At 42.5% G+C, this 27218-nt stretch overlaps 1 protein-coding gene across 5 annotated transcripts in view; it reads right to left on the reverse strand.

The window, feature by feature from the left end:
- Positions 1 to 8548: 8548 nt before the first annotated feature.
- Efna5 (ephrin A5) overlaps positions 8549 to 27218 on the reverse strand; it is a 278361-nt gene continuing 259691 nt past the window's right edge. For 3 of the 5 annotated variants that reach the window (XM_006523598.4, XM_030249468.1, XM_030249469.1), the window contains exons 3-5: positions 19429 to 19494; positions 18908 to 18988; positions 8551 to 13055 (exon numbers count right to left, since the gene is read on the reverse strand). In XM_006523598.4, coding sequence (XP_006523661.1) covers positions 12934 to 13055; positions 18908 to 18988; positions 19429 to 19494 — 269 coding nt within the window. In that variant the 3' untranslated portion in view covers positions 8551 to 12933. Of the gene's footprint in view, positions 13056 to 18907; positions 18989 to 19428; positions 19495 to 27218 lie in introns of all 5 variants that reach the window. The other 2 variants (NM_207654.2, NM_010109.3) reach the window with 2 other exon arrangements.

A 27218-nucleotide genomic window follows, 5' to 3' on the forward strand; every position in this document is an offset into this window, starting at 1 on the left:
TTTCTCTCCTTGTCAGGATACAAATGGGGTTGTTAACTTCTGCTGTCCCTTGCCTTTATGTCAGGGGCTCATTCTCTATCCAGCAGCTAGCCCACAGATGAAATGTTTGGCATAGTTCATTGCTTCCAACCGCTTCATTATACTACTTCAAGTGGACTGGATGACAAACCCTCTCTCTCATGTGATAACTAGAAGCAGTGCCTGTGTGGAGTCAGGCCCCTGTTAATACAGCCCCAGTCCAGACCCCAATGGAGGACTTAGGGGAAGAACTGAAGGAGCTGAAGGGGTTTGCAGCCCCAAAGGAGGAACAGCTATATCAACCAACCAGAACCCCCCCTCCCCCCAGAGCTCCCAGGGACTAAACCACCAACCAAAGAGTACACATGGAGTGACTCATGGCTCCAACTGCATATGTAACAGAGGATGACCTTGTTGGGCATCAACGGGAGGAAAGACCCTTGGTCCTGTGGAGGCTCCATGCCCCAGCATAGGGGGAGGCTAGGGTGCTGAGATGGGAGTGGATGGGTGGGCAGGGAAGCTCTTTCATGGAAGCAGCGGGGAAGATTTTGAGGAGGGGAAACAGGGAAAGGGGATAACATTTGAAATGTAAATAAATAAAATAACCAATAAAAAGTAGCCCCAGTGCTTAGCATCAGTGATAGAGTGTTGCAGGTGCTTCATCACTTAGGGGCACTTGTCTTCCTTCCCCCTGTGGGTAGCTTTGGGTAAAGTGAAATTGACTGAAGGTTACATGCCCTTTAATGCCATTTACTTAGCAATAGGAAGATTCTGGGTTCTAAGACATCCATGGTAGGTTTCAATTTCTTTTTTTTTTTTTTTTTAATTTTTCTTCTTCATTAGTTTGTTTATTTATTCACATTACATCTTTTTAAAATATTTTTATCATTACGTATTTTCCTCAATTACATTTAGAATGCTATCCCAAAAGTCCCCCATACCCTCCCCCCTCACTTCCCTACCCACCCATTCCCATTTTTTGGCCCTGGCATTCCCCTGTACTGGGGCATATAAAGTTTGCGTGTCCAATGGGCCTCTATTTCCAGTGATGGCCAACTAGGCCATCTTTTGATACATATGCAGCTAGAGTCAAGAGCTCCAGGGTACTGGTTAGTTCATAATGTTGTTGCACGTACAGGGTTGCAGATCTCTTTAGCTCCTTGGATACTTTTCTCTAGCTCCTCCATTGGGGGCCCTGTGCTCCATCCAATAGCTGACTGTGAGCATCCACTTCTGTGTTTGCTAGGCCCCGGCCTAGTCTCACAAGAGACAGCTATATCAGGGTCCTTTCAGCAAAATCTTGCTAGTGTATGCAATGGTGTCATCGTTTGGAGGCTAATTATGGGATGGATCCCTGGATATGGCAGTCTCTAGATGGTCCATCCTTTTGTCTCAGCTCCAAACTTTGTCTCTGTAACTCCTTCCATGGGTGATTGTTTCCAATTCTAAGAAGGGGCAGGTTTCAACTTCCCATTCCCCTTTCTAGATTTTTCTTTTCATTAAAACAACAACAAAATAAAACAAAACAAAACAAACAAACAAACAAACAAAAACTAAAGCGTTATATTGTAAAGTAAGCAGTCCATGTTGATATGATATGGAAGGGAAACTTCATTTTAAGATGAGAAACTGCCATGACTTGTGACCTACCTCTCCCATTCTCTCTAATTGTTCTGGAGTTGCTTTCTATAGCTTCCATAGGAACAAGCTACTTAGAAAAAAAAGATGAATTTGCATTCTGTTTTTCAGAGAGATTCATGTTTGTTTTATATGAAAGGTTAGAGTCTTTCCATTAAGCTCCTCTTCCTAACCTATGCACTTCTCAAGGTCTGGAGCCTGCATCACAGATACTGAGAAGGAGAGAGGTAGCAACAGGCACAGGTGTCATCCCCTGCTCCCCTCTCAGCAACCACGGGCACACTGCATGACTATGCTTCAGTCTCTTACATGCACTTTTGCAATGGAATTAGTTTCCTGCAAATAACTAGAGCACCAAGATTCTAGAACCACCACAGACATGATTCTAAAAGCACAGACAGGAAGTACCAAGTACAAAATTGTGCTGGACAAAGACCTATCACTGCATGATCTGCCACAAATCTGGTCCTGCTCTACGTTGCTGCCCTGTACATGATCAGGGCAGAGTATACTAGACAGAAGCCTAGAAAACACCAACACTGCAATGATTAAACCTCAACTTTTGCTTTTTGTAAGTCTCCCAGTAAAAGATGTGCATTAGCCAGGTGTGGTAGCAGATGTCTTTAATCCCAGCCCTTAGGAGGCAGAGGCAGGTGGACCTCTGTGAGTTAGATGCCATGCTGATCTACAGAGAAAGAGTTCCAGGACAGCTGGGGCTGCTTTACAGAGGAATCCTATCAAATAAATAAATAAACAAATATTAAAAAAAACCAGAAATTAATGAATGAATGGATGAATGAATGAATACAAAGGAGAGGAGGAGAAGAAAAGAGATGAGAGGGGAGGGGAGGGGAGGGGAGGGGAGGGGAGGGGAGGGGAGGGGAGGGGAGGGAAGAGAAGAGAAGAGAAGAGAAGAGAAGAGAAGAGAAGAGAAGAGAAGAGAAGAGAAGAGAAGAGAAGAGAAGAGAAGAGAAGAGAAAGAAGGGGAGGGAAGGAGAGGGGAGTGGGAGGGGAGGAGAAAGGGAGGGGCAGAGCAGAGTAGAGCAATTCCTTCAGGCAATTCTTTTACTTATTTATTTATTTATTTTTATTGCTTGGGACACCGCTTCCAGAAGAAACTTCCATAAGTTTGCCTGCTGTGTAGCTAACAAGCTGTGTTTATGTCACTTACCTTTGCTTTCTTCTTGTGTGTCTTCTATTTCTTCCTATCATCTTAGAAGGGTTTGGCCAACAGCGGGAGAACCCACTTTCTTCCTCCCTCTACCTGGTACTGTCAGAATTGGGCCAGGGTAGTATGGTATGTGTGTCTGTTTTGAATAGCCCAGTAACAGAGGCTGATGTTCTCAGTCCACAGAGTGGGTAATAAGTCTCGTGAGCAGGATCGATGATAAAAGGAAGAGAGAGGGAGGGGGAAGCTAGTCTAAGAGATGAGGACAGTCAAACAATCCAGCTGAAACCAATTCAGCTTACTAATGAGTGCACTTGCTAGTGTGATTTCTTGAGACTCTCCTGATAGTTCACCTCTCAAGTCAAGTTAAAAAAAAAAAAAAGATTCCATGCCAGTTACAAGGGGCAGAACTGTCACTTACCCGGGAGATTAAATTGCTTTGTTGAATACTGACAGGGACTAGGGAAGGGCTGAAACCACAGAGAATGCTGCTCACTCTAACTCATGGTAACCAAGAGTGAACCAAAGGTGCGCAAGTTATACCAACTCCAAGTCCACACTAACAGAACCCTGGAAAGGGAATTTAAGGAATTCCTGAAACCAAGAATCATGTTGGGTCATTTCTGCAGAATCTTTGTGTACAGACTAGTTAGACTTTTGAAGGTATGGGCTCTAGTCCTTCAGTCTCAGAGTCACACACTCTCGTGCTGAGCCAGCTACACCAGTCAAAAGAGGTTAATTGTAATAATGGCTGTACCTGGCCTTGGAACATTGGGTCACTCTCCGGGTAGGAAATAAGCATAATTGAAGGAAAGACACCAAGGGTCCCTAATGCCAAGTGATGCTTCTGCCAGAGCAGATGGTGTCCCTGTGCAGCTGAGCTCTGGGAAGTCTCTACGGTGTGGTGCGATATGTGAATATTGCCATGGTTGGCTGGTCATCCCCCTACCCTTTTTTGCCCCTATGCCTTTTAGATGCTATCAGACTGATTTCAAATATGCCTAGCATGATCCTCAGTGCCCTTTCAAATGCCACACTGCTTAGGACAAACAGTGCCCTGAAGAAAGCTGCAGTGAATACATAAAACTAGAGAAAGTAAAAAAGGCCAAGTGTGTGTATGTGGATGAAGGGGGACTGGGGTGGGGGAGGAGGTGGTGGGGGTGGGGGGAGGGGCGGCACCTGAAACAACTCACAATACAGATTACAGTTGATTTTCCTCACTGTCAGGTACGGCACCTACGGATTCAACCAACCACTGTTTGAAAACGCATCTGTACTAACAGTGTAGGTAGGTTTTTTGCTTGTCATTATTCCCAAACAGCCCCAGAACTAGTTACAGAGCACTTACCCTGTTAGGTATTGTAAGGAGGATAGATATGAATTATGGTATGCAGAGATATGTCTGTGGTTTGGTTTTTTTTTAATAAACACTACAATATTTTATATCAAGCACTTGGGCATCCATAGGTGTTGATTTCCACAAGCTTCCTGAATTCTGTCTAGATACCTAGGATTAATTCACCTTTTCCCCAAGTTCTAGAGATAAGTTTGAATATGTCCAAAAGGCATGCAATGACTTGAGAAATTAGAGAAGAAAGTTAAATTGAAGAGTAAACTTTTATGGTAAACCCAGTGACTCACAAATAAGTATTTGGGAAGCTGCCCAGTTCCTTTCTCCTGATTGCAGGGCTTTGGAAACTTCCTTTAAAAGGGGGATAAACATGTCATTTGTTTTTCCTTCAGCCCTGGTTTTTAAGTTCTTAGGAATGGGGAGTAACATACTGGGGCCCCTGCCCAAATCCTACTGGAACTTGCCTCTCCTCCTTTCCTGGAATACCTGGGTAATGCAGCTTGCTGGGCTCTGTTCTTGTAGGGACAATCCCCCTTCCCAGTTAATTCTTCCGAGCCTGCTGGAAAGAGCCATTGGTTTATATTTTATTCTCCATGCCTTTGAGATCTCGGGATGAAATACTTTCTATAAACCACAAAGCCTATTACTATTTTAAGTACCTGCATCTTCCAGAAGGAACACGCTGGCTCCCTGCAGGAGAAATAAATGGAGTAGGCTTTCGGGCTGGCACACTGTCTTTAGTGAAAAATAAAGAAAAGACAGAGATTGTCCTGTTCTCTCCACTGTAGAAAACGTGTCTCAGGCTCGTCAAGCAGAACACGTATTTCCAAGGAAGCACTTGTCACACTCCACCATACAAATTACGGGGCCTTTCCTGGGGGGGGGGGGGGGAGCGCAGGGGTATGGACAGGATCAAAAACAAAACAAAACAAAACAAAACAAAAAGCGTAATGATAAAATTTACTTTCAGGGATGTGCTTGGGACTGAACGTGTTCTTTCTCTTGTTTTAGGGGTTTGTTTCATGGCTGTGAAGGAAAGAAAACTACTTTGGCTACTTACATTTCAAAACATACGTGCAGTTTGAGAGAGCACCTGGTACTTGTGAAGAAAACAGCAGGCGAAAAATATTTGGTTCTATTTTCCCATTGTCATCTCTCTTTGAGTTGTCTTTTCCCCCCATCCCTCCCTTTGTGTCCCTGTCAGGATTGACAAGCATCCGTGTGTTACCGAGTGACATGAAGTTCTTGCTTCAATAATCATGGTAAAAATCCAGGGTATTTCAAAGCACATTATTGACTCAGAGAACCACCCACTAGATTGGAGTCTCCTGATTAACATTGATTGACAGCATCCTTGAGGTGCTGGGTTTCAAGCCAAATGGGTCAGGTCTGCCCATGTCCCTCCCTCCTGTGGCTCTGACACTGGGATCTTTTTTTTCCCCATAGCTACTATGATATGGGTTGCAGTTAAAGTTTCTCGTGTTGATGATAGAGAAAAACCTCCTGTTCAAGTAAAGACAGACATACAGACAAATAAGTGAATAAATACCCATAGCAAATAACAAGAGAAGAAACTAGTGGGGTTTATTTGCTCTTCTTCCCACCTCTTCCTTTCTATTCATCTGCTGTCAGCACCAGTACTGATGGTGCTGTGGTTGGCAGCCATAAGGCAGAGCTCACAACAGGCTTAGAACGAACAGTGGTGGTGGGGTTATATAAGCAATTAGATCGTGCCTCTATCTTAGCAAGTGCAGAGACCATTGAACAGAGTGTGGCAATTCGGGATGGAAAGAACGAACAGTTCATCATGTTGGGACAAGCTAAATGAACAGGAGGCCACTATCCCTACTTCTTCTCCTCAGTCCTAAGGGTTGACTCCAGAAATCCCACAGGAAAGGGTAAAAAAAAAAAAAGCACTCTGCTTGGGAACAGGAAGGAGATGGTAGTCCTACCTGGAAATACCATTTACACGGTGAGCCCAATGACTGGGTAGTAAGCTCTTCTCAAGTGTGGCTTGATAGATCACCTCTAACTAAACCTTTGGTGATAGATACCCTTGACTGTTTTCCTGTGCAAGGCAATTCCCGGTCTCTTCTTCTTCTTCTTTTAATCTTAGGCATTGACTTATAATCTGTATTTTAACCAAGGGACAGAACCAATACAGATTTACCACTCAGAGTGGAGCAGAAATGGTTCCATCCTTAAAACAGGCATACACATGCATTTAGCTGCTGAACAACTTAATAAAATGGAACATATCACCCTAAAAACTGACAGAAGACTGGCCTGATTAGTTATTTATGATTTTTTAGAATCTCCTTTCCAAAGGGAAAACAGAATGCTTCCACAGCAGTTTTACAATGCATTCCTAAAGGATTGTGATATTATTAGCTGAACACGGTACAGCTTTGCAAGAAATCTCTAAGAAGGTGTTTTACAAACAGTTCCCAGGAAACTGTTGTGGTCAATGAACAATTTCTCAGAAGTACTTGAATTTTTATAGCACCTATATTTACTATTTATTCCTATGAGATACAAGATTCTAATATGTATTTGTATTTTATTTACATAAAACATGGCAATCTAGATGTTAAATATCCCATGAGTCTTTATATTCAGCATCTGGAAATGACTCCAAATTCCAAATGCCTAGTTGGGAAAACTAAGTGTGATTCCTGTGACATTATTGTTCACTGGTCTGCCATCTCTGATCCAGCTTGCTTTGCCTTTACTGTGGATAGTACTCTCTTTTGAGTGCTCCTCACTGGAAGCTCACAGCTAGGATCAAATTGCCCATCCGTTTACATGTTTCACTCTGTTTTGTTTCCTTAATTATGTGTGTGGCATGCACACCATGTGTATGTATATCCATATGCATGTATAGCCTTCGTCTTAATGGAGATCCTGAGCCGTTTAACACAGGTACAGACATGGATTCACGAGCAGCTATGACTTACATATAGTGGAATCTGAAGCTGTCACCCCTTTTCACTGGCCTCATAACCTTAAGGGAAGAAATGATAACTTCTTGAAGCCAACATATTCAAAATTTGTTTAGTGACACTCATCTTGTCTTGGGCTCTCTCACATTTGCTGGCATTGTTGCAGCAATGGTGATAGGCCACCTCATGATACCATCTCTTGGGAAGCCTACAGTAGCTTTTCACTTACCAAGTTTTCAATTTTGTAAAGTGTTTCTAACTTCATTTCGACCACTGTTTATATGATTTCCTTTGAGTTTTCTAGTCTTAAAATCCCCAATTTTCTTCACTCATTCAAAACAAAAAAAAAGTCATTTAGCTATTTGTGCATGGTATAAAAAGGCCTGAATTTTATGCTATTGCCAATACATAATTACTGCTAAGTTTTCATGTAAAGTCTGCCTCACCTCACACTGCAAACATCACAAGTCCAGATGGTGAAGACCTTTCCATAGAGCCCTGAGAACATCAAGACTGCTTTAAAGCTTTGGGTGATGATGGTGAAGATGGCAATGGTAACATCGTACTGTTCTGGATAGAAATGTCTCATGCAGAGTCCAGTACATCTTCCTAAAAACCGTGTCTTGTTTCTCATTCTAGAAAGCTGTCATCCTTTGTTATCAAAAAGAAATAGTGAGGGTAAATTGTTAGTGTTTGGTGCCCTGCCAAATAATTATCGTAAGGAGCTCTTGGTGAGCTTAATGTTAATATCAGGTCACTAAAGCCAAGTCTTGAGGTCCACGAGGCGTAGGTTACACCACACATTTGCTGGGCTTTCCTCTATAGATGGACTTTGTGCTGACTGTACTTTTATTGGTATTGTCCTCAAGGACAAAATCATCACTCAGATGCAAAATGGACTTCACAGTGCCCAAAGGGCAAGGCGCGTCAAAGAACAGCAAGTTACTTCTAAAATGTTGCCACATTCAGATCCATAAACCTGGTCTTGAAGCTATCATGTGACTTGCCATGAACATCCCATGGAAGTCAATTCTCCCTGGAGAGTGAGAACTGAGGGTTGGGCTCTACTGAAATGAAACAGTTAACTTCTATTGCTTTTTCTGAAGTGCTAAATGCTTATTTAGTCTTCATCTTGAAGGGATAGAAAAATACGTGCAAACTAAAAAATACAGTGTGTATACTACTGAAGTACTTACTTCACTTAAGATACAAGGCTTATCATACTGCCTACTTTAAGGTTCAAATACTGACAAGACAGAAGTCCCACCATTTTCTCGTCAGAATAAATATGCTATTTTTTTATACTGCATTCTTTGCTCCTTCCGTACCTTCTCTGTGCCATTTTATCCTTTCTATCTAGAAAGATTGTTTTAAAACTAGCCCCTGAAATAAAAGTGTAATTTAAGGAAAAAGAAGTAGAAGGAGGGATCCAATTAAAATGATGAAAATCTTTAATTTTTATTTAGGTATACTTGTACGGACACGTGTATATACAAATACAGATCGTATGGATTTGCGTGTGTGTGTTTTAATTTTTTTTTTTTTTACATTTTCTTTTACGTTTATATAATGTCAGCATTTCAAAACGGCACTCGATGAGGAGGTGCAAAGGACAGCAAGGCGGGGAGTCCAAGCACAGGGCTGCACGGAAGGAGCTGGACTTCATACCCAGACGCACACAGGTGAGTGGCTTCAATGCGGTGTCAAGAAGAAGCATGGAAAACAGATTTTGGACTCATGGGTAACCTCCAACATGGCAGCATCTATTAAACTGTACAAACAATGGGAGTGAGCCCATTGTAGGGAGATTTCGTCTCGCATCCGAGCAGCTCTGGGGCAAATGCGTGGGAAGAACTCAGCGATGCCAAACCAGAGACAGACCTGCCCATTCACGGCTCTGAGGGAAAACAGAATGTGGGGGTGGGGGTGGGGGTGAGAGAGCGAGAGAGAAAACGAGAGAGAGAGAGAGAGAGAGAGAGAGAGAGAGAGAGAGAGAGAGAGAGAGAGAGAGAGAGAGAGAGAGGCGGGGCTGGAGGGGAGAGGCAAACGGGTGGGTGTTGGTGGTGGAGGCGATTTTCAAAAGAAAAATCTTGTGACCACAACTCTGAGAACAATGAATGGTAAGGAGGAGTTTCAAACTGTTTTTCTAATTTTGTGAAACTAATAAAATGGCTGCAGCCGTTGCTAAGGCACAGGAGAAAAACAGAGTCCCTGAAAGCCCACAGGTACTGTGACTCTTCCTTTCACAAAGACGCAGAGAGGGAAACAGCCCCACTGAGCCTTCCTAAAGGGACTGGTCTGCATCCTGAGTCTGAGCCGCACTTGATACTCACAAGACTTCCTGGGGGAGAATGACAAAACAGAAAACCAAACCAAAGTACAGAACCATTTCTAAGTTATCTAAACCTTTTCAAACCACATGCTTGGGGTGAGGGGAAGGACCACAGAGCTCCGACATCAGACCTTGAAAACACCGAGGACAAAAATGTCAATCAAAGCAGTCCTGTTGTTTCCGGTGGAGCTGTAAGATGGAATGGTCCAGGATGGAGTTCCAGCCACTTGTGGCTTCTTAGCCATGGATACGTTGGATGTTTCAAAGCCTCAATGCATGTTTTGTATCCTGAAAGTCTGTTTTCACTTACAAAAGACATAAGAATCAAATTAATACTTTATTATCAAACACTATATACAACAGAGGTCGCTAATAATACAGAATTAAAGAACGCAGTTGTTTTTTTGTTTGTTTTTTTTTTGTTTTGTTTTTTTAACATTTTAACTTTTCTTTCCTCTGCCACCCAAGAAAGTACAGTACAAAACAATAGTCTAAAACTAACACGAACTGTTACCTGGTCTATTAAAGGATACACAGTATCCACTAAACAGACAGATCTTTATTCCCTGCTTCATGTTGCAAAGCCCTTGGCAACCAGGGGCAAAGGTCGCTGGGGTTTGACCAACTGGGGCTGAGGGGCTTCAAGGGCTGCCCTTCCTGTTTTTCCATTGCTTTTAAAATGAAACCAACTACCGAGTTGCACCACATCCTAAGCCCACAGAGGATTGTAACACCACCACAAAAAGCCACCAGCGCATTTTTTGGACAAGATAAAAACTGTCTGACACCAATCATCTTGAAAACTCTGCACAAGCGTATTAGCTAAGATTATGTCACAGGTAAAAAGCATATTGTCTACTGGCGTGGATAGTTTTTCTTTTTTCTTTTTCTTTTTTTTTTAAACTTAATAATTGGTGGCATGGCAGTGAAGTAAAAGGGTCTAATTGCACAGTGGGAAATGAAAGACAATGGCAGAGAGGGCCATGAGGAATTGTTTCATCATTGGTTAGAGACAAATGCTAGAATCACAGGACTCACCATTTCTACAATGACATTAGAACCACTAATGTCGTTAGGACTAACTGGAATCACCATAGGATCACTTGGTGTCCTTGACTGTAGTACATGCAGTATTATCTTGGTTCTATCGATCCATCTTAGAAGGGATTTTTTTTTTTGTCCCTTTACTGAAATCCCACTAACCCACAAACCTGTAACTATTAATAAAAAGAATACATCTGGATATCACTGAGAGTGTCGAGCGCATAAATAAAGGCAAAGAAATCCAATGCTTTGAAGTTCTGTTTCAGTGGAAATGTTGGGTGCCTTCTGTGATGAGACTCTGCTACTCCAGAGAAGTCTCAGATGTTGGGAGAAGAGGGGAGAGGACTAACTATATCTTTGAGGCTGGCGACTCCGGTCACATGGTTCAGGTGAGAGCAGACTCCAGTTGCCTCCACTCCAAAGGGACCAGGTAAGTAAGCCCAGCTTACATTCCAACGTGCGTACAACTCTCTAGGGTGCAGTTCGTTCACAGCTGCCTTCCACTCACATATTTTTCTAATTTGAAACCACTCGAAATTCTAAGCAATTTCCGATCCATGAAGTCCATCTATAATGTGAACTCTTTTTTTTACATATACATCTTAAAAACGAATATATAAAAAATTCCATATTTTTTAAACTGGAATGCTTTCAATTTTCCACATTACATGATCATTGCATTTACTGACTTGCTTGTTTACAAAGGCATGGTTTCTATTGATGTCGTGCAATAGCAAAAATAGGCTAGATCACTTTTCCATTGGTCTGACACTATTCCCTGTCTCGCTTGGCTTTGGGGTTTAAAGCTCCCGACACCCCACAAGGAGACCCCCACTGCTTGTGTTTCCTGGCAATCAGCTGGAACCAACCCCTCGGCCATGCTAAGTTTCTTTCAACAGGGTCATCCCATGTTCATTCTTCTGCCCCAAACCCCACTATGAAACAAGATAACCCCCTGTGTTTCTAAATGTACCAAGGGATACCACTTTTTCTCACAAGTTTAAATAGGACAAGCATATATACTCACTCTCAGCATAAAGTATATCTAAATAATGTATTTTCTATTCTAGTGGATTTTTAAAAAAATATTTTGTCAAAGTCTTTGGGACTCCATCTTGTTTATCTCCCACAGATAAACACGCGTTTCCCCCTACGCTTTAGGCTGTGTCAGAAAGGGAAAGGATAGAACATCAACACTTGAATTTCTTATTCCAAAATTTGGAATTTGTATTCCAAATTTCCCTTTAGCCCTCCCAAGTAGTGCTGACTGACTCTCCTGGTGATAGGGGTCTGTGTCTGAGTCCCCTGTGGTCACGGAGCAAGGAGCAGAACGTGGGTATCGGGGTGGGAATTGGGGAAAGGCCACAGCACACTGGAGCTCCAGCAAAGCCAAATTGCATCTCCTCTGGTCAGACTCTCTTTCCTTGTACATATTGTCCCCAGAGGAGTAGCCAAAGCTATTCCACTCTCTACTCATCAACCCTGGCTTGGCAGCCTTGGGGAAGGTCACTTTATTCATAAAAATGCCTCTTTGAAGTCCTAAAAAGAAAAAAAAAGTTGTAGCACCATGGTGAACTGTATTCAAAGATTTAAAAAAAAAAAGAAAAGAAAAGAAACCCTCAGGTGTGCACTGCCCGGTCCTAAAAAGTTAGAGGCACTCACACCTCCAGCAACAGATCATTTTCTCAATATCCACACTTCCTCTTATTAGCATCCCTGCATCATCCAACCTTCCTCCTGGGAGAAAAGGCTTCTTCAACACAGCCCAAGTTTTGCTGGCAAAAAAAAAAAAAAAAAAAAAAAATGCTTTAAGACAGTCCCATTTGATGAAATAAAAACTAGTATCTGAACCTTTGCAAAGCCTGCTCACTTCCACACTCCTAGAGGATGTGGGATAGTATTAGGCCTATTCTTAACTCCGCCCCCTCTGGACTCGACAGGCCAACACCAAGCTCCACACAATCACCTTACTGTCCTGACCGTGAAGGCATAAGTATTGTATAGGAGAGGGCACCCCTCTCAGGCCTGGACATTGCAGGCAGCATCTGCCGCCATTCTTTCTTGTGTGCATATGGTGGATACCCTGAACCTAAGGAGGTGAGCTCTAGAAAACGCACAGGAGGCCAAGACCTGCTGCTGTCACTCTGACAATCTGGCATTTTTATCTGGACTCCGTTTGATTGGGAAGGGGATGAGAGGAGTCAAGGGCAAGGGCTTAGGGGTAGGGTGGGGTGAAGGAGGCAGCAACTGGTTTACCCCCCCCCCACCCACCCAACAACCCCAAGTTGTTGCTTAGAAATCAGGCTGAAGGAAAGAAAACAAAAATCTGACATCTGCCAAAAACCAATAACAAGTCCCTTCTTGGGATGAGCAGTTAGGTGGATCTCTGGTGTTCCAAGACCCTGACATTTTCTGTGACAGGCGACGGGAGGAGACTGTGCTATAATGTCAAAAGCATCGCCAGGAGGAACAGTAGGATTGCCAAAAGGCGGCTGGGTATCCTTGGTGTCTGCGCCGCGTTCTCACCGCGGGATGGCTCGGCTGACTCATGTACGGTGTCATCTGTTCAAATAGAAAGCACACATTCCAATGAGATTTCACATCCTTAATAACTCTCCTGCAGCAGCCTGCTGTTAACAGACCTCGCCACCCTCTGCAAAGTAGGGTAATGAACCCTGTGCCACCATTGACTTTCATGTCTGCATAATCACTCATTATTTACAGCAAACAAAGGAGAGGCAGGGGAAATTGGACTTCCTTCACAATATTTATACTCTGCCTTGAAGCCAAGGGGGAAACTGTGCATACAGTATAATATTCGCTGCAGAAGCTACTCGGATGGGCTACTGGGCAGATGCACTTTGCACAAACTGGGGGGAAGCATCTTTAAGCCTGAAGTACTACGGGCGGAAGTAACACGCTGGAAGGGACGGGGAAGAGTTATGTGGGCATATTAGTGGTTAACCAGACCTGGCTGCTCATTCTCTTTCTTTTAGGCATTTCACAGGATTAGTGTTGAATGTTTGCTTGCTTGGTGCCTACGTGTATTTTCAAATGTGAAAAAAAAAATTAAATGCCAAGACAACAACAGTATTTTAAATAAACTATATATAATACCCAGGAAACTTCAGAAATCCCATACCCACTGGGCTGCCTACAATTAGGAATCAATTATGGTACTATTTCCATTACAGGCCCTGCATCTCCCAGATTAAATTACTTGAACTTGACTATTCTTATTTTTATCAGGCTGAGGCTTGGCACATAAATTATCAGTGTGGATGCAAATTTTCCTCTAAATAAAATGGATTAAGTGAGTTAAGCTTCTTTTATTTAGCTATAAAGTGTTCTACGAGGCTGCCTCTGACTCTGGATCGCCTCCCTGATCTGCATGATTAACAGGCTTAACTTTGAAATGGGAACTTTGCAGTAATTAGTGCCCAAAGATAGATTGGAGGCCTGCCCATGAGCCGTACGATTCTCTGATGTGGCCCATCTCCTTCCTCCCATCTGGCCTAGCTTATGCTTTTAGCCTAGATGACCTCTGGACATGTTTCAGGAGCTGACGATTGGCCTCTGAGCAGATTTCATTTCGGCATCAGGGGGACTTCCCGTGGGAAGACAAGAATTGCTACGTGGGATTTGCTGACTGGTGAATAGAGAGAGCAGTAACAAGTGAGACTCCACTATTTGTTCTCAATTATGTAGACCCTACAAGATAATCCCCTAACATCCATCAGTGTTACTAAGTGCTACTCCGTGCCTCTTAATAGATTGTCCATTACTTTAACTTCATATATATTCACCTACCACACACATCATAATAAGGGCATGTTTCCTTACTGGGGAGTGCCATACTGTCTATTATATGCCTTAGAGGGAACTCTTTTTTGGCTCACACTTTCTGGAAGTTTCTGCTCATCCCCTTCACATCCCATGTGAACTAAGAAACATGCGTTCTCAGAATTAAAGTCTTCCGCCCCAGAAGGATCTTATCATTTCAGTGGGTCCTGCTGGAGGAGCCCCTGCAGCCCTTTGTTTAATCTGTTCTCCTTTCCTGGATGTGAGCAAACCCGGAGAGATTGCTTTTAGCTTAGGAGACTAGAAAAGGTTAGGGAGCAAGAACAGGAAGGTAAATCCCGCCCAGCGTAGCCGAGTACGTGTGGGCCCTCATCCTTTCTCTGCTCTTTTTTCAGCCTTGGTAATGCATTAATTAAATCTGTAGTTAACAGGAGGCAGAAGTAAAGGCCCCTAATAGCCCTGAAATTAAAATCCAAATCACATTCTTAAGAGCACCAATATGGTGTCAATCAAAACAATGGAGCACTTCAGGCTTAATTATAAAAGAACCATAAACCCGGAGGATTCCACAGCTCATTTTGAAACATCACTTATATTTATACACCTGAAATTACACCACCTACTGGGGTTCTTCTCCACCCTTTTTGCAATAATACATCACTCAATCTTTCTCCTTGTGAGGCTTGGAAATGTACTGTTAAGAAGATGCCCAAGCGAGACTTCTGCAGTCTGGGCAAGCATGCAGGGCAGGACTTCACTGCTTCCCACCCCTTGCAGTGGCTCAGCCAGGGCTATCCATTGTCCCAGGGTCACTCAGCTCAAGGCACAGTGAAGGGACTTTGCGGAATAACTGAATTTTTCTTCTAAGTGAAGCGTAAGTTTGAGTGGACCTTTCAAACCTTGCATCACAGATAATGTTTGGAATTAGCATTTCTGAGAGCTGTATTGTCAGTTATTACTTTAGCCTCAAATACATTCCCCTACCACACACACCATAGTAAGGGTATGTTTTCTTACTAGGAGAATCATACTCCCCTGTGTTTCCCTCAAGTGAGAGAACCCTCTTGTCCCTACAATATGATGCGCATGAGTCGGGAGTCTGCAAGGCATGCTTTGATTAAAACAGGTCCTTGACGGGGCACTCTATACATCACCATCGTCACCCACACCCCTTACCCCTGACACTGAATAAGAAACTGGCTACCATTTGGATAACTAGGGAGGAAATTTCAGAATTCTAAGTTGAAACTCCTAAGTAAAAAAAAAAAAAAAAAAAAAAAAAAGAAATCTATCCTAATCAAAATTAAACCTACATATGAGAGATTATTAATACTTGTAATAGTGAGTGTGGCTTGGCAGAAGAAAATGTTCCTCTTTAGAAGCCAAATGGAGTCTTGCCTCTTAGTTACAGGATTCCACCACACAGGGGTTTCGGTGGCTAACTGAGAAGACTAATGCTATTTTGGAGCATGTAATGTGGCATATGTCTGCCCTGAGATCATCCTGCATCCCTGAAGGTAGGAAACTGGCAGGCAGCGTGTGCAAGCAAACAATAAAGACAAATGCATTCCACAGACAGGTGAATTAGAACACATTGCTGAGAACATGCAGTAGACCCTTTCAGGCTCGCTGGGTCCCTAAAGCCTGTGTGTGCATCTAGTGCTGGTGGAATCCCTAAAGCCTGTGTGTGCATCTAGTGCTGGCTAAAGGAGACCACTGTTAATTGAAACAGTCAACAGAGTGGGAAAAGAACAGCATTTGTGACTGACAGAATTTTCTAGAAAATAAAGAGAAACACTTAAATCTGTTAACACATTCATATTACTAGGTATGATGGCTCAGACCCCCCCCCCATGTTAGTGAGGATGCTTGCCAGCAGTCTCTTAAAACGCAGGCAAACACACAAACACACATTTACTAAACTACATGCTGCCAAACTTGCCAAACTTCTATAGTTAGTTATATGGTCATGGACTTGGGGCCACTGTGAATTCCAAGTTCTGTATGAGAAAGAACTTCTTTCTTAGCAGACAGACACTAACATAAGCTCATGTGTGAGAGCTTCTCAATGTTACATTTTATCATTAGTCCAATTCAAAGGTGCTTTTCTTAGCAACATAATAGTCCTTGGTATGCTTCTTTACCAGAGAGAGAGAGAGAGAGAGAGAGAGAGAGAGAGAGAGAGAGAGAGAGAGAGAGAGAGAGAGAAGCCGGGCATGGTGGGGCAAGCCTTTAATCCCAGCACTCAGGAGGCAGAGGCAGGCGGATTTCTGAGTTCGAGGCCAGCCTGGTCTACAAAGTGAGTTCCAGGACAGCCAGGGCTATACAGAGAAACCCTGTCTCAAAAAAATAAAAAATAAATAAATAGAAAGAAAGAAAGAAAGAAAGAGAGAGAGAGAGAGAGAGAGAGAAAGAAAGAAAGAAAGAAAGAAAGAAAGAAAGAAAGAAAGAAAGAAAGAAAGAAAAGACAGACAGGAGGGAAGGAGCCAGGAAAGAAGGAAGGAAGGAAAGAGAGAAAAGAAAGGAAAGAAGGAAGGAAAGAGAGAAAAGAAAGGAAAGAAGGAAGGAAAGAGAAAAAAGAAAGGATGGAAAGAAGGAAGGAAGAAAAGAGAAAAGGAAGGAAAGAAGGAAGGAATGAAGGAAAGTAAAGAAAGGACAGAAAGAAGGAAGAAAGAAAATGAAGGAAGGAAAGAGAGAAAACAAAAAACATGAAATCTCTCAGGTCTCTAGGATAGGCTCCAACTCGCTAGGGAGGCAACAACAGACTTTCCCTGGAAAATAAGATTATAAGAAATTCTTATCAAAATTATAGTCCTGGGCAACTTTATAACAGGCCTAACCTGCTGGTCATTCTACTCATGACTTAGCAGCAAAGCTAAGACCGGTCAGTGTTTATCTCTGAACATCTATCCCTCTAGGAGCGGGGAGAGGCTGTTACTATTATCCTAGCAGTGAGAGCTAAGGATATTAATTCTGACAAGTTGAGTAGCCTGGGCAGGTTTCCTTGGCCATGGGAAGAAGAATGTAGATTCTGGAGCTTGACAGAGCTCCTGTTTAACTTGTCCCTACGGTGGGCATTCCTCAAGCTTGAAGTCTGGTCCCTTGAAAAGTCACAGTAATGCTTCTGGTTTTTCAGGACACAATTAAAACGTCTCCTATCAGCACTCACTTCTTCCTCCTATCTAAAGCGGCTAACTGATCCCTGGGGAGACATTATGGTCTCCAAAGCTCATTGTATACACCTCTCATTTATGCTCTGGGTGAGGCGTCTGCCTTAGAAACTAGAGTGTGTGGGGGAAGGCCTGACTCTTCCTGGCAGCCAAAGCACTAAAACTATTGCATGTCCTGAGGCATAGCACTTACTCAGGCTAAGTGTCCCTAAGGCTCATTGACTGTTATCCCTATAACAAAACTCGGAGGATGAAGTGGACTGAAAAACCCCTTTAGTTTCTAGAACTATAACAAAGAAAAGCCCTACTACAAAACTAAACAAAAACAAACAAACAAACAAACAACACAGAGACCTTATCATATCCATAAGGGGACTTACATCTCCTGGTGAAGTGGAAATAATTTTCTCTGTAGATGGTCTCTAAGATGGTCATGGGAGATGGATAAAGAAAACTGTTAAGATCTACATAGGTGGATGGTAGAAAGGAAGACAGGAGCGTCTACACACTGGCCTGCCACCCATCGGAATGGGTCTGGTTGCATTCAAAGGCCAGGGTAAATTCATAAGCAAATGAACGGCTTCTCCCAGTCTACAACATCCACTACACTCTAAGTGGTTAAATGATTTTTTTTTTCTTGAGACAGGGTTTCTCTGTGTAGCCCTGGTTGTCCTGGAACTCACATTGTAGACCAGGCTGGCCTCGAACTCACAGAGTAAAGTGAATGTACTTGGGGCCTTTACTTTTTTCACCCTGATGAGGAAGTTTGACTCTGCATGTCAGTGGCATGAAAAAAAAATTATCTTTAAAATGTGTTTTGTCTGAGTATTCAAGGATTACTCCTGGCTCCAGGAGCTCCTGCATCTAATTGTGGTGGCCACAGGATTGCATGTCTCCAGATGAACTGCTATCAACAACAGGATAAATAATACTGAAGTGAAATACACGTTTTAGGTCAGTTTCGTCATTGATGCACTAGAGAAAGCTAAATCAGTCGCTAATTTGTGCAGTCATCTTACTGCTTTTATCCACGGATTTGGATATGGTATTAAGAAAAATAAAGAAAGTTTCATAAACATGTACAGTAGAAATGTTTTCTGTCTTGTATGAAAACTGGCTTTATATGTACTGTGATCCATTGACACACGTGAGGCTGTGGTAGAAGACAGTGGGATTTTAGTATTTAGGGCTTCTATATTAGAATAACTGCTTCCAATGGGACCCATGTCCAAGAAAGAAAAGTTGTACTCTATCTAGCATGCACTACACAAAAATACTGGAGGAATGAGATAGAAGATAAGTAATATTAGCAAGCGGCTAGCAATGGGCAGAAGCAGAAACAACGGGCGCATGCACGCATGCAGAAAGGAAGAAAGGAAAACCAGGACTAAGGCACCGGAGAGAGATGCGTTGGTTAACAAGAGATTCTCTAAGCATACTAACCTGCTGGTTCTAATGAATTTTCTACTTTGTCGTTAACATCGAAAACACGATCATGAACACCTATAGTTTTCATACAGCTATCTATAACGAAAATAGAGATAACAGCCAAATATGTTAGTGAAGACACCCTTAAACTCCCACTTCCTCTTTTTTTTTCTTTCTCTCTATCGTTTCCTTTTATTAATGTAGAGATTGTTTCATTACAATCCATGGCATGTATCCACATGCCAGTATCGTTCCCGTTTGCTGTGTGCATGGACAACAGTCTGAGAAACAACAAGTTAGCAACTGCTGGGTCCTTCGATACACGAAATAAAAAAGCATCATGAGGAATGAGGAAAAAAAATATGATGGAAAACTCAAACATGGATGTGGATATACAAAACAGGTACCACACACGTCTCGACAGTAAAAATAAATAGATAAAACAGAATGAAACAGAATTTTACCGCTGTGAACCAGACCATAGGATGGAGCATGCGCAGTGAGGGGGACCCTCAGAAGCTCTTTCTAGAACTTACTTGTTGGTCTCACAAAGACTTTGAGCTTTAGACAGGACCTTCTTCCGTTGTCTGGGATTGCAGAGGCTGTGGGTGAGGCAAAGAGAGAGGGCAGAAGAAAAAGGAGAGAATAACAACTCATTACTCTTTGTTTTACACATGCGAATAAATGCTCTACTCAAACTCTTGCGGGATATACACTTGTCTGCGTCTTGTCCTGAAGTTAAAACAAACAATACTTTCCAGACTGAGCTAAATGCTATAGGAAGGCGACTCTCATATTCCCATCTTTTTTTTTTTTTCCCCAAAACAATAAAGGAAGAATCATGCAGGAATGTGGTAATCTATAGGAAAATGCTTAGGACTTCTATTTCAAAGTCACTCACTCCCCTTTCACTTGATCTGCTATCAATTTTCTCTAAATCGGGAGGGATAATGCCTGAACTCTCTTGCTTCAGGAACAGCTCCTCAACCACAGGGAAAAAAAAAAAAAAGAGCCCAGCAGAGCCCCACAGTGAGAGTGCTGTCAAAACCCGTAACAGACAGTTACAAGGCGGACTTCAACTTGACCTACTTCTGCTGGGGAAAGCAGAGCTTTGTCTGTCCTGAAAGCTTGTCTGTCAGTGCTCCGCAGCAGGTAATTCAATTAGAGGTTTTACTGGGGAATTTGGCTGTGCTTTCTTCTATATGACTGGCTGAACCCGGCGACTCCGCAGTGCTGTTGTGAGCACAATATGCTATTGAGAAAGCACCGTGTTCTATCAGCATGTTTATCTTCTCTTAATTTTCCACAGAGAAGGATGGAATTAATAAAATTAGGGTTAACAAAGACACGACAACATGTTTCAAGTTATACATCATCTGAGGAAGAGACTTTCTTCTCCTCGGGATAAGATCATATACTTTCCCTACTTTTAAAGATTATCTCCACTTGGTACACTTGCCGAGTAATGCCAAAGGGACCCTGACGGGCAGTCAGACCATCAACAGCCACATGTGTTTACTAATGTTGTCTAGGAACAACAACAACAAAAAAAAAAATCACAGAAACGAAGGCCACATACTCTCTTCCCTGCTTCAAGTGGTTTCTTTGTTCAGCAAAGCAGCTGACATCAATCAAAATGCACATGGCTTAAAATTAGTTGGGGAATCCTGAAAGTGACAAAGAGAGAGAGAGCCAGCATTTCGTACGCCTCCTCTTCTCTTCTACCTTCCTGTTATTCTTCATGAGGAGCTCAGAAAAAAAAAATGTTCGTTTTGAGGCAAGAGTGGAGCTACAAACTTCTGCATGAGCGTCCTCATTTATGGAGTTACAGGCCCATGCAAATCTCCTGCAGAACACACGCATCCAACAGCTAAAGGACATCAGATACTAAAGGACCACCACTGTCACTACTCAACACCTGCTGGAACTCTTGAGACAGAATATGGAGAAAAGATGCTTCTGGCCTTCTGCATCTATCCTGCTCTTCCTGACAGGCAGCTAAGAACTGTTAACAGCTGGCTTGGCCACAGGCTCCCATTAAATCAAAGTTGGGAAAACTCCCCCTACTGACATTAGCGGTAACTAGTGTGTTATTTAGGGCACAATATCTTTGCACTCTGGTTTGATCCAGGAAATGGCCTTGCTTCCCTATGGGCCTCCACTGCAAGCGCACATGCCACAAATACAGTACACGCAGCAGCTGACTCCAGTTCCTTACAAAGCCCCCGGTTACCCGTTAGTCATGAGAGGCAGTGGGAGAACTACCATTGTACTCATCTGAGTTGAGATAAACTTAACTTCTTCAAACTTTGTGAGCTTGTTGTACCACATGAAAACGACTGATGTCAATATGCTAGTTCAAGATATGCAGGGTCAAAGCAGTGTCAAATGTATAATTGTCTCAATAAGGGTTTGGGGGTTCTGTTTGTTTAATGGAGGCTTTTCAGACTTTTAACTAAGAAAGCTGAACCTAGGACATTAACTTATTGCAGAGCATATCAGAGAAACTACATAGAAGCCCGTGACGACACATTAAGAAACACTAGAGCAGTGTCTCACCAGTGCACAGACAGTGACATGAGCTTCCTTGGCTATTGAATAAACTGACTTCTTCTGTGAATTAAAGATCCCAAATGTACTTCTACACAGTGGAAAATAAGGGGCTTATTTCCCCAGTCTCTCTCTCCTCCATTATTCATCTCTCAGCAGGAAAGCTCTCGAACAGTAACGGGACTGACGCCATGCGATACTGTTTGGCTACTGACTTTAATCCTTCGAAACATCTACGCGCAAAGAATATCCATACATGATGCACTTTGTGAGTTCCTTGTACATTTGGAGTCAAGAAGTTAGAAGTAGGGCAAGAGGAATCACTGAAACAAAGAAAACCTCTCATTCTCCCACCTTATGGACCTATTTTATGAGCCTCCCATAGGCCCCATCCCTGGAAAGTACAAAACACTAAGATCTATAATGGAATACAAGCTGGGAGCCGCTGCTTCTCCATCTTTGGAATACTGATATGGCCACGCAGGCCTTGACTTCACTTACAATCTCAGAGGCCCACAGTTCAACCTTTCCAGGAGCCTCATTCCTTTGGTGTCTCAGTGCTCAAATAAGCTTGGCTCAGCATTTAATCAGTGTGGCACCTACTAAGGACACCACATTCCTGGCCCCCAAGTTAGTACTTCTAAGTATTTAATATTGCAAACGTGATATTCACACCTCAGGCCATTACTGATCTATAGATGGAGATAAAGCAAGAGTGCACTGGCATTAGGCTTGATGTAGGTAGCTTCTCTAGTAGTTCTCAATGTCCCCACTAGGCAACCCCTCAGCACCCCCTTCCCCAATCTCCTTTCCGTAATCCCATCCACTTGAGTGTTGGTTGGGTTTAGTTTCTTGCACTTAATGAACAGAACGAAGCACAAGTCAGGACTCTTCACCTCTGTGATTTTGCTGTAAAAGCTGCTGACCTCTTGCTTGGAAATACTCTCCTGGATACGAAGCAATGCGCTGTACTGTGAGATTCACACTGGAGAGACCCACACAACAGAGGACGGTGAAGAGAACAGGAGACATTCATGATCCTTAGAAAACACATCGGGAACTGAAGCTCGCTAACAATCACGCGAGTGCGTGTGAGAAAGACGGTCCTTCTTAGCTGAGCCGAGAACTCAGGGTGGCTTTGTGAACTGAACCTGGATGGCTGGCTCACAACTAATCTGATTGTTTTAGACACAGTTAGACAGCTGATGTAAGGGTTTTACAAACAGACCCATGTGATCCCAGTTTTTCTCACGGTAGCATCATCTTCTGATCATGGTCAACCCTGCCTCGCTCCGCAGAGCTGCTCACTCTCATTCTGTTGCTTTGCCTGGACAATTGGATCGCTTACTAGTTTGTACTTCAAGCTACCATTACAGGGCCTATTGAACTAATCTGAGAGATTGGTAATGCTAAGTGGCTGTTCCAGCATCTAAAAACCATTTTTCATTTTTCCTTCTCATACAGCTAAGTTTGTTTTTCCTCCATGAGGAGAAACCATCTGTACTGTCCCCTGAAATTAGCGTGATGCCTCAGTTCAACTCCAAAGTCCTGGGTGAAGCCAGTGAGTTTTGAAATAAAATGTGAACTTGGAGCATAAGAGAAACTTTCTCAGCAAATCTAGGGAGAAAGGTGAGCTTTAAAAGCATCTTAAGTGAAAGGACTTTAAAAACAAATAAATTAAAAGTTCTCTGATTATTCACAAACACCTATTAGTGATATTTTATACGAGTCATCACATTAAATATAAACATCTGCAAGTTCAGGCTGCTCCCAAGTCCTTGGTAATCAAAGCAAATTTTCTCTGAGACCCAAAGCCTGTCAGAAGGGGCAGACCCTCCTTTCTAGTTTCTTTCAAATTTTCAGGTCTAATGCTGCGCTCCTCGGTCATTTACCATCTAGGTCTAACTTCACTCAGCCCTGTCATTCCAAAGGCCACAGTCTGTCTCCCTTTCTGAATCCATGTCCATCTGGATACTCTGGGAAATCTTACTTCTAAGTACAGCCACCCACGTTCTTCTCTTTCAAGGCCTGAGTATGTATGTGGTCATTAAAAGTGCAGGTTTCAGGCCCTGCTTCTCAATTTGAAAAAGTCAAAAGAAAAGATAGGTTACTAGCTGTGAGCAGGGCACAGCTTTTTTTTTTCCCTGTAGGTTATTCATGTAGATCAACATACAACACGAATATATGAAAAATAGATAGGTAAAGCCAGAATGACACATTATTCATTCAACAATGAATGCAAAAAAAAAAAAAAAAGAAAGAAAGAAAGAAAGAAAGAAAAAGGTTCCCATTTTAATCCAGAGTCGGTACTGGAAATGTCTCCCAGAACACAATGAATGAATAAAATCCATTCTGTATATGTGGGAAGACGGTGGGGAACAGAAGTGGTGGGAACCAGAGAGAGATTAAACAGAACCATATGCTTCTCCTAAGATGGTTACCAGACACACAAAGTGTAATTTAAAAAAAAAAAACCAACAAACAAAACAAAACAAAATAAAAACCAAGTTAGACCTCTTCTTGGGGAAGAATAACCAAACCTAGTGGTTAGAATGGAGTATATCTCACCTAATATAGACTAGACTCAGGAGAGGAATTTGTGTGACCTGGGCTTGAACCCAGAGCCTTATGCATGTTAGGCCAGTGTTCAACCAGTGATCTATTCCCCTACCCCAAAATTCACCTAATTTCAGTCACAGCTCTTGGTTTGTGGTCCTCACATTGTAAGAGCAACCACAGGAACTGCCTAATTTGCCAACACGTTTCACCTCTTGAAGCCACAACATCTCAGGACTTGATATCACTGACAAGTCAAGGTCAAGGTCCAGATGTAAAAACTGGAAAGGAGGTTACTGGGCCGAGAGACTTTGGAGACATTAAAACCATTGTACACATATGAGATTCCTCAATATAGCTCTGGGGGGGGTAGTTCTTTTATTCTAACTGGAAGGTGGAAAGGGATGTGTTCCCACGATACAACAAGGAAGATCTAAAAGGCCCATCCTCTAAGTTAAGACTTTGTTTCCAAACCAGAAGGCTGAAGGGGAAAAATAATTAGAGTAAAGTTCAGAGTAAAGGAGAGGAACCAAACTCCAGCTGGCCAGCTTCGGAAGAAGGAAGGTGAAAGTGGAAGGAACGCTCCGCCCATCTTGCCAGAGCCCTTGACCTGGCTTTCTAGCCCCTCAGGCCAACTTTCTCACCACAAGCTAGCAAGCTAGCATAAGTGGTAGGCAAATTCCAGCAGAAGTCTCAGAAGATCAATTACTGTTTTTAGAAAAAAATAAATGACAAAAGACAAGGTCTGTTCCACTGATTTCCGGAAATAAATAGGGCAAAATCATCCTTGTGTACACATTTCTATGATATGAAAGTAAATTTCTACTGAATTTTCAGTGACAAATAGACAAATTTCTATTGAAGTTCAGTGACAATCTGTTTCTACTACAAAGGGCCACCAGCATCCCTTATGTATTGGTCTTTACTGAATTATAAGCAAAAAAATAACCCGGAGTTTGGAGTATTATTTTTTTAAATGTCCCTAAAAGAAGCATTTAGGTTTAAGGAAAATTTGTTTTACAACAGTTTAACCAACCCCCCAGCCTGTGACTCTAGACTTGAGCCTTCCTCAGTGAATGAGAAAATCCACTTAGCCACAGAAGGGAAAGATGGAGAAGACAGCATTTAGATAATTACCCTTTAAAATCACCAGGTACAATGAAAATAATTCCTTGTATTGCTAGTTGTTTGTCTGAAGCCCCTGAACACCTTTGAGCAGACAGAACAAAACTGATTTTTCTATCAATAACCAGTGTCCCAGCAAGTCTCAGAAGGAGTCTGACTCCAGGCTTCAGCAGAATGCCTGGTATCTCAAGAAAGGGACGAATTATACTTCTTCTCTGCAGGTCCCTTGGATACCTATCACCTATCAATGCATCCGTCCATCCATCCATCCATCCATCCCCCACTTATCTACCTATCTACCTATGGGAGAGACTGTTAGCACAGGTCCCTCTAATCATTCACTATATCAACAGGAAGTATGCTATCCATGAGAAGCACTAATTAGTCACTAAGCCAATACAAGTCAAAGTAGTTCTTGTAGCTGTGTTACTCTTTCTGGAGCCTCTTACCACCGCTCTCACACCTGTGGTAAGGGGACAGGAGAAACAGGGTGTGGTGATTTCAAGGCAGGCACAACAATGCTCAGCTTTCTCTCAGATTCACACCTATGGCCTTTCCTTTGTGGCTTTGAGTCAGCTGCTTAATCTATCTATGCCTCAGTTTCCCAGTGAGCCTCCTCTTCTCAAGTGATTTAATTATGACCCATGTTAGAGGGCACATAGAGCTTTGGAAATGCACATGTTCTAAACTTACAGATCTAGAATATTATTTCACCAAGGCGGATACCAATTTGCTTTACTCCTTCCTCAACACAATACTAATTTATTTTTTAATTTGTCTGTCTGTCTGTTTGTCTGTCTGTCTGTATGAGTATGTGTGTGCGTGTGTGTGTGTGTGTGCATGTATGCACATGAGCACATTCGTTATGTGGGAACACTTAGAGAATGACAAACAGCAGTAAAGAGCCTGTTGCTTTTGAAAAGCAAGACCACTGAGCTCATTTGTTTATTTCTGATCCATTCAGAGTTTGTGAGCATGCTATTAAATTAGGGGCAAACAAAAGACGAAACTACGAATTCCCCAGAGAAGCAGCCAGGCTGGGCATGCAGGTTACCTTTACCCTTGAAAGGCTTGGGCCAGAAACAGCACCAGAGAAATCAGCCCAAAGTGTCAGACATAGACACCTCAGCATGTCCTCACCGGCCCGGGTGTTGAACTGTGTTGTCAAAAATCCTTTTGTAAAATCTTGGCGACTATCTATCAGTGAATTCTTTGCTTTTTTTTCTTTAACAGCAGGCCATGTTCTCCATAACTATTCCTCTTGATGGGAATAAAGGTAGTGTAGGCAGGAGTACCCATTGGCCTGAGCAATAGGGCTACTAATGAAATGCAAATCAACAGTGTTCTCTCTGACAGGCGAATTTTACCTAGGAAGGAGCTGTTTATGTACCAAGATTGCACAGTTTATTTCACATTAAAAAAAAAAAAAAAAAAAAAGAGTTTACTGGGTGGTTTTTTTTTTTTTTTTTTTTTTTTTTTTAATGTTGACATGGTAACAAAAATCAAAGCCTGGGGTCTAAGCTTTAGTTCACTCTGATTGTGTGTTCATGGAGACATTTCCAGTAAGGATGGCTGCATTCCCATCTACCAGCCCACAGCAGAGCAGCTATGGGCTTTCATCATCTGGTCCTGCCTTGACTTTCTTCTCTCTCTCTCCCACTCCTTCTCCCTTAAGGGTAGTCCTGACAATATTACCCCCGATAAAAATCTGTCTTCTAACTCACATGACCTTTCCCTTCTCAAAAGTATATTCCTCCTCCCCACCTACACCCTCCCATCTCCGATGCTCTACTCGGATCTTATAGCATTTGTGTCTGTCTCTTTCAAAATATATATAACCCGTTCTGTGGTTCTGTGTTCCATTAGAACAGGATATTGCATCTTTTCGCTGTTATTACAATTCCACAAGAACAGGGGCTATGCCAGGTGTTTGGAATTGTGGAGTCTACTACTTTGTTCACAGTGAATATTCAATCCAGATACAAAGATTCGGCTAGGGGTTAACAAAAGCCTATGCTGCAGCTAAATAACACACTGGTCATCCATGAAACAAAATCATAAAGCGAAATAAGGGGGAGGGGGACTATAGTAAATG

Source organism: Mus musculus, chromosome 17, assembly GCF_000001635.26.
Source record: "Mus musculus strain C57BL/6J chromosome 17, GRCm38.p6 C57BL/6J".
NCBI classification, from domain to species: domain Eukaryota; kingdom Metazoa; phylum Chordata; class Mammalia; order Rodentia; family Muridae; genus Mus; species Mus musculus.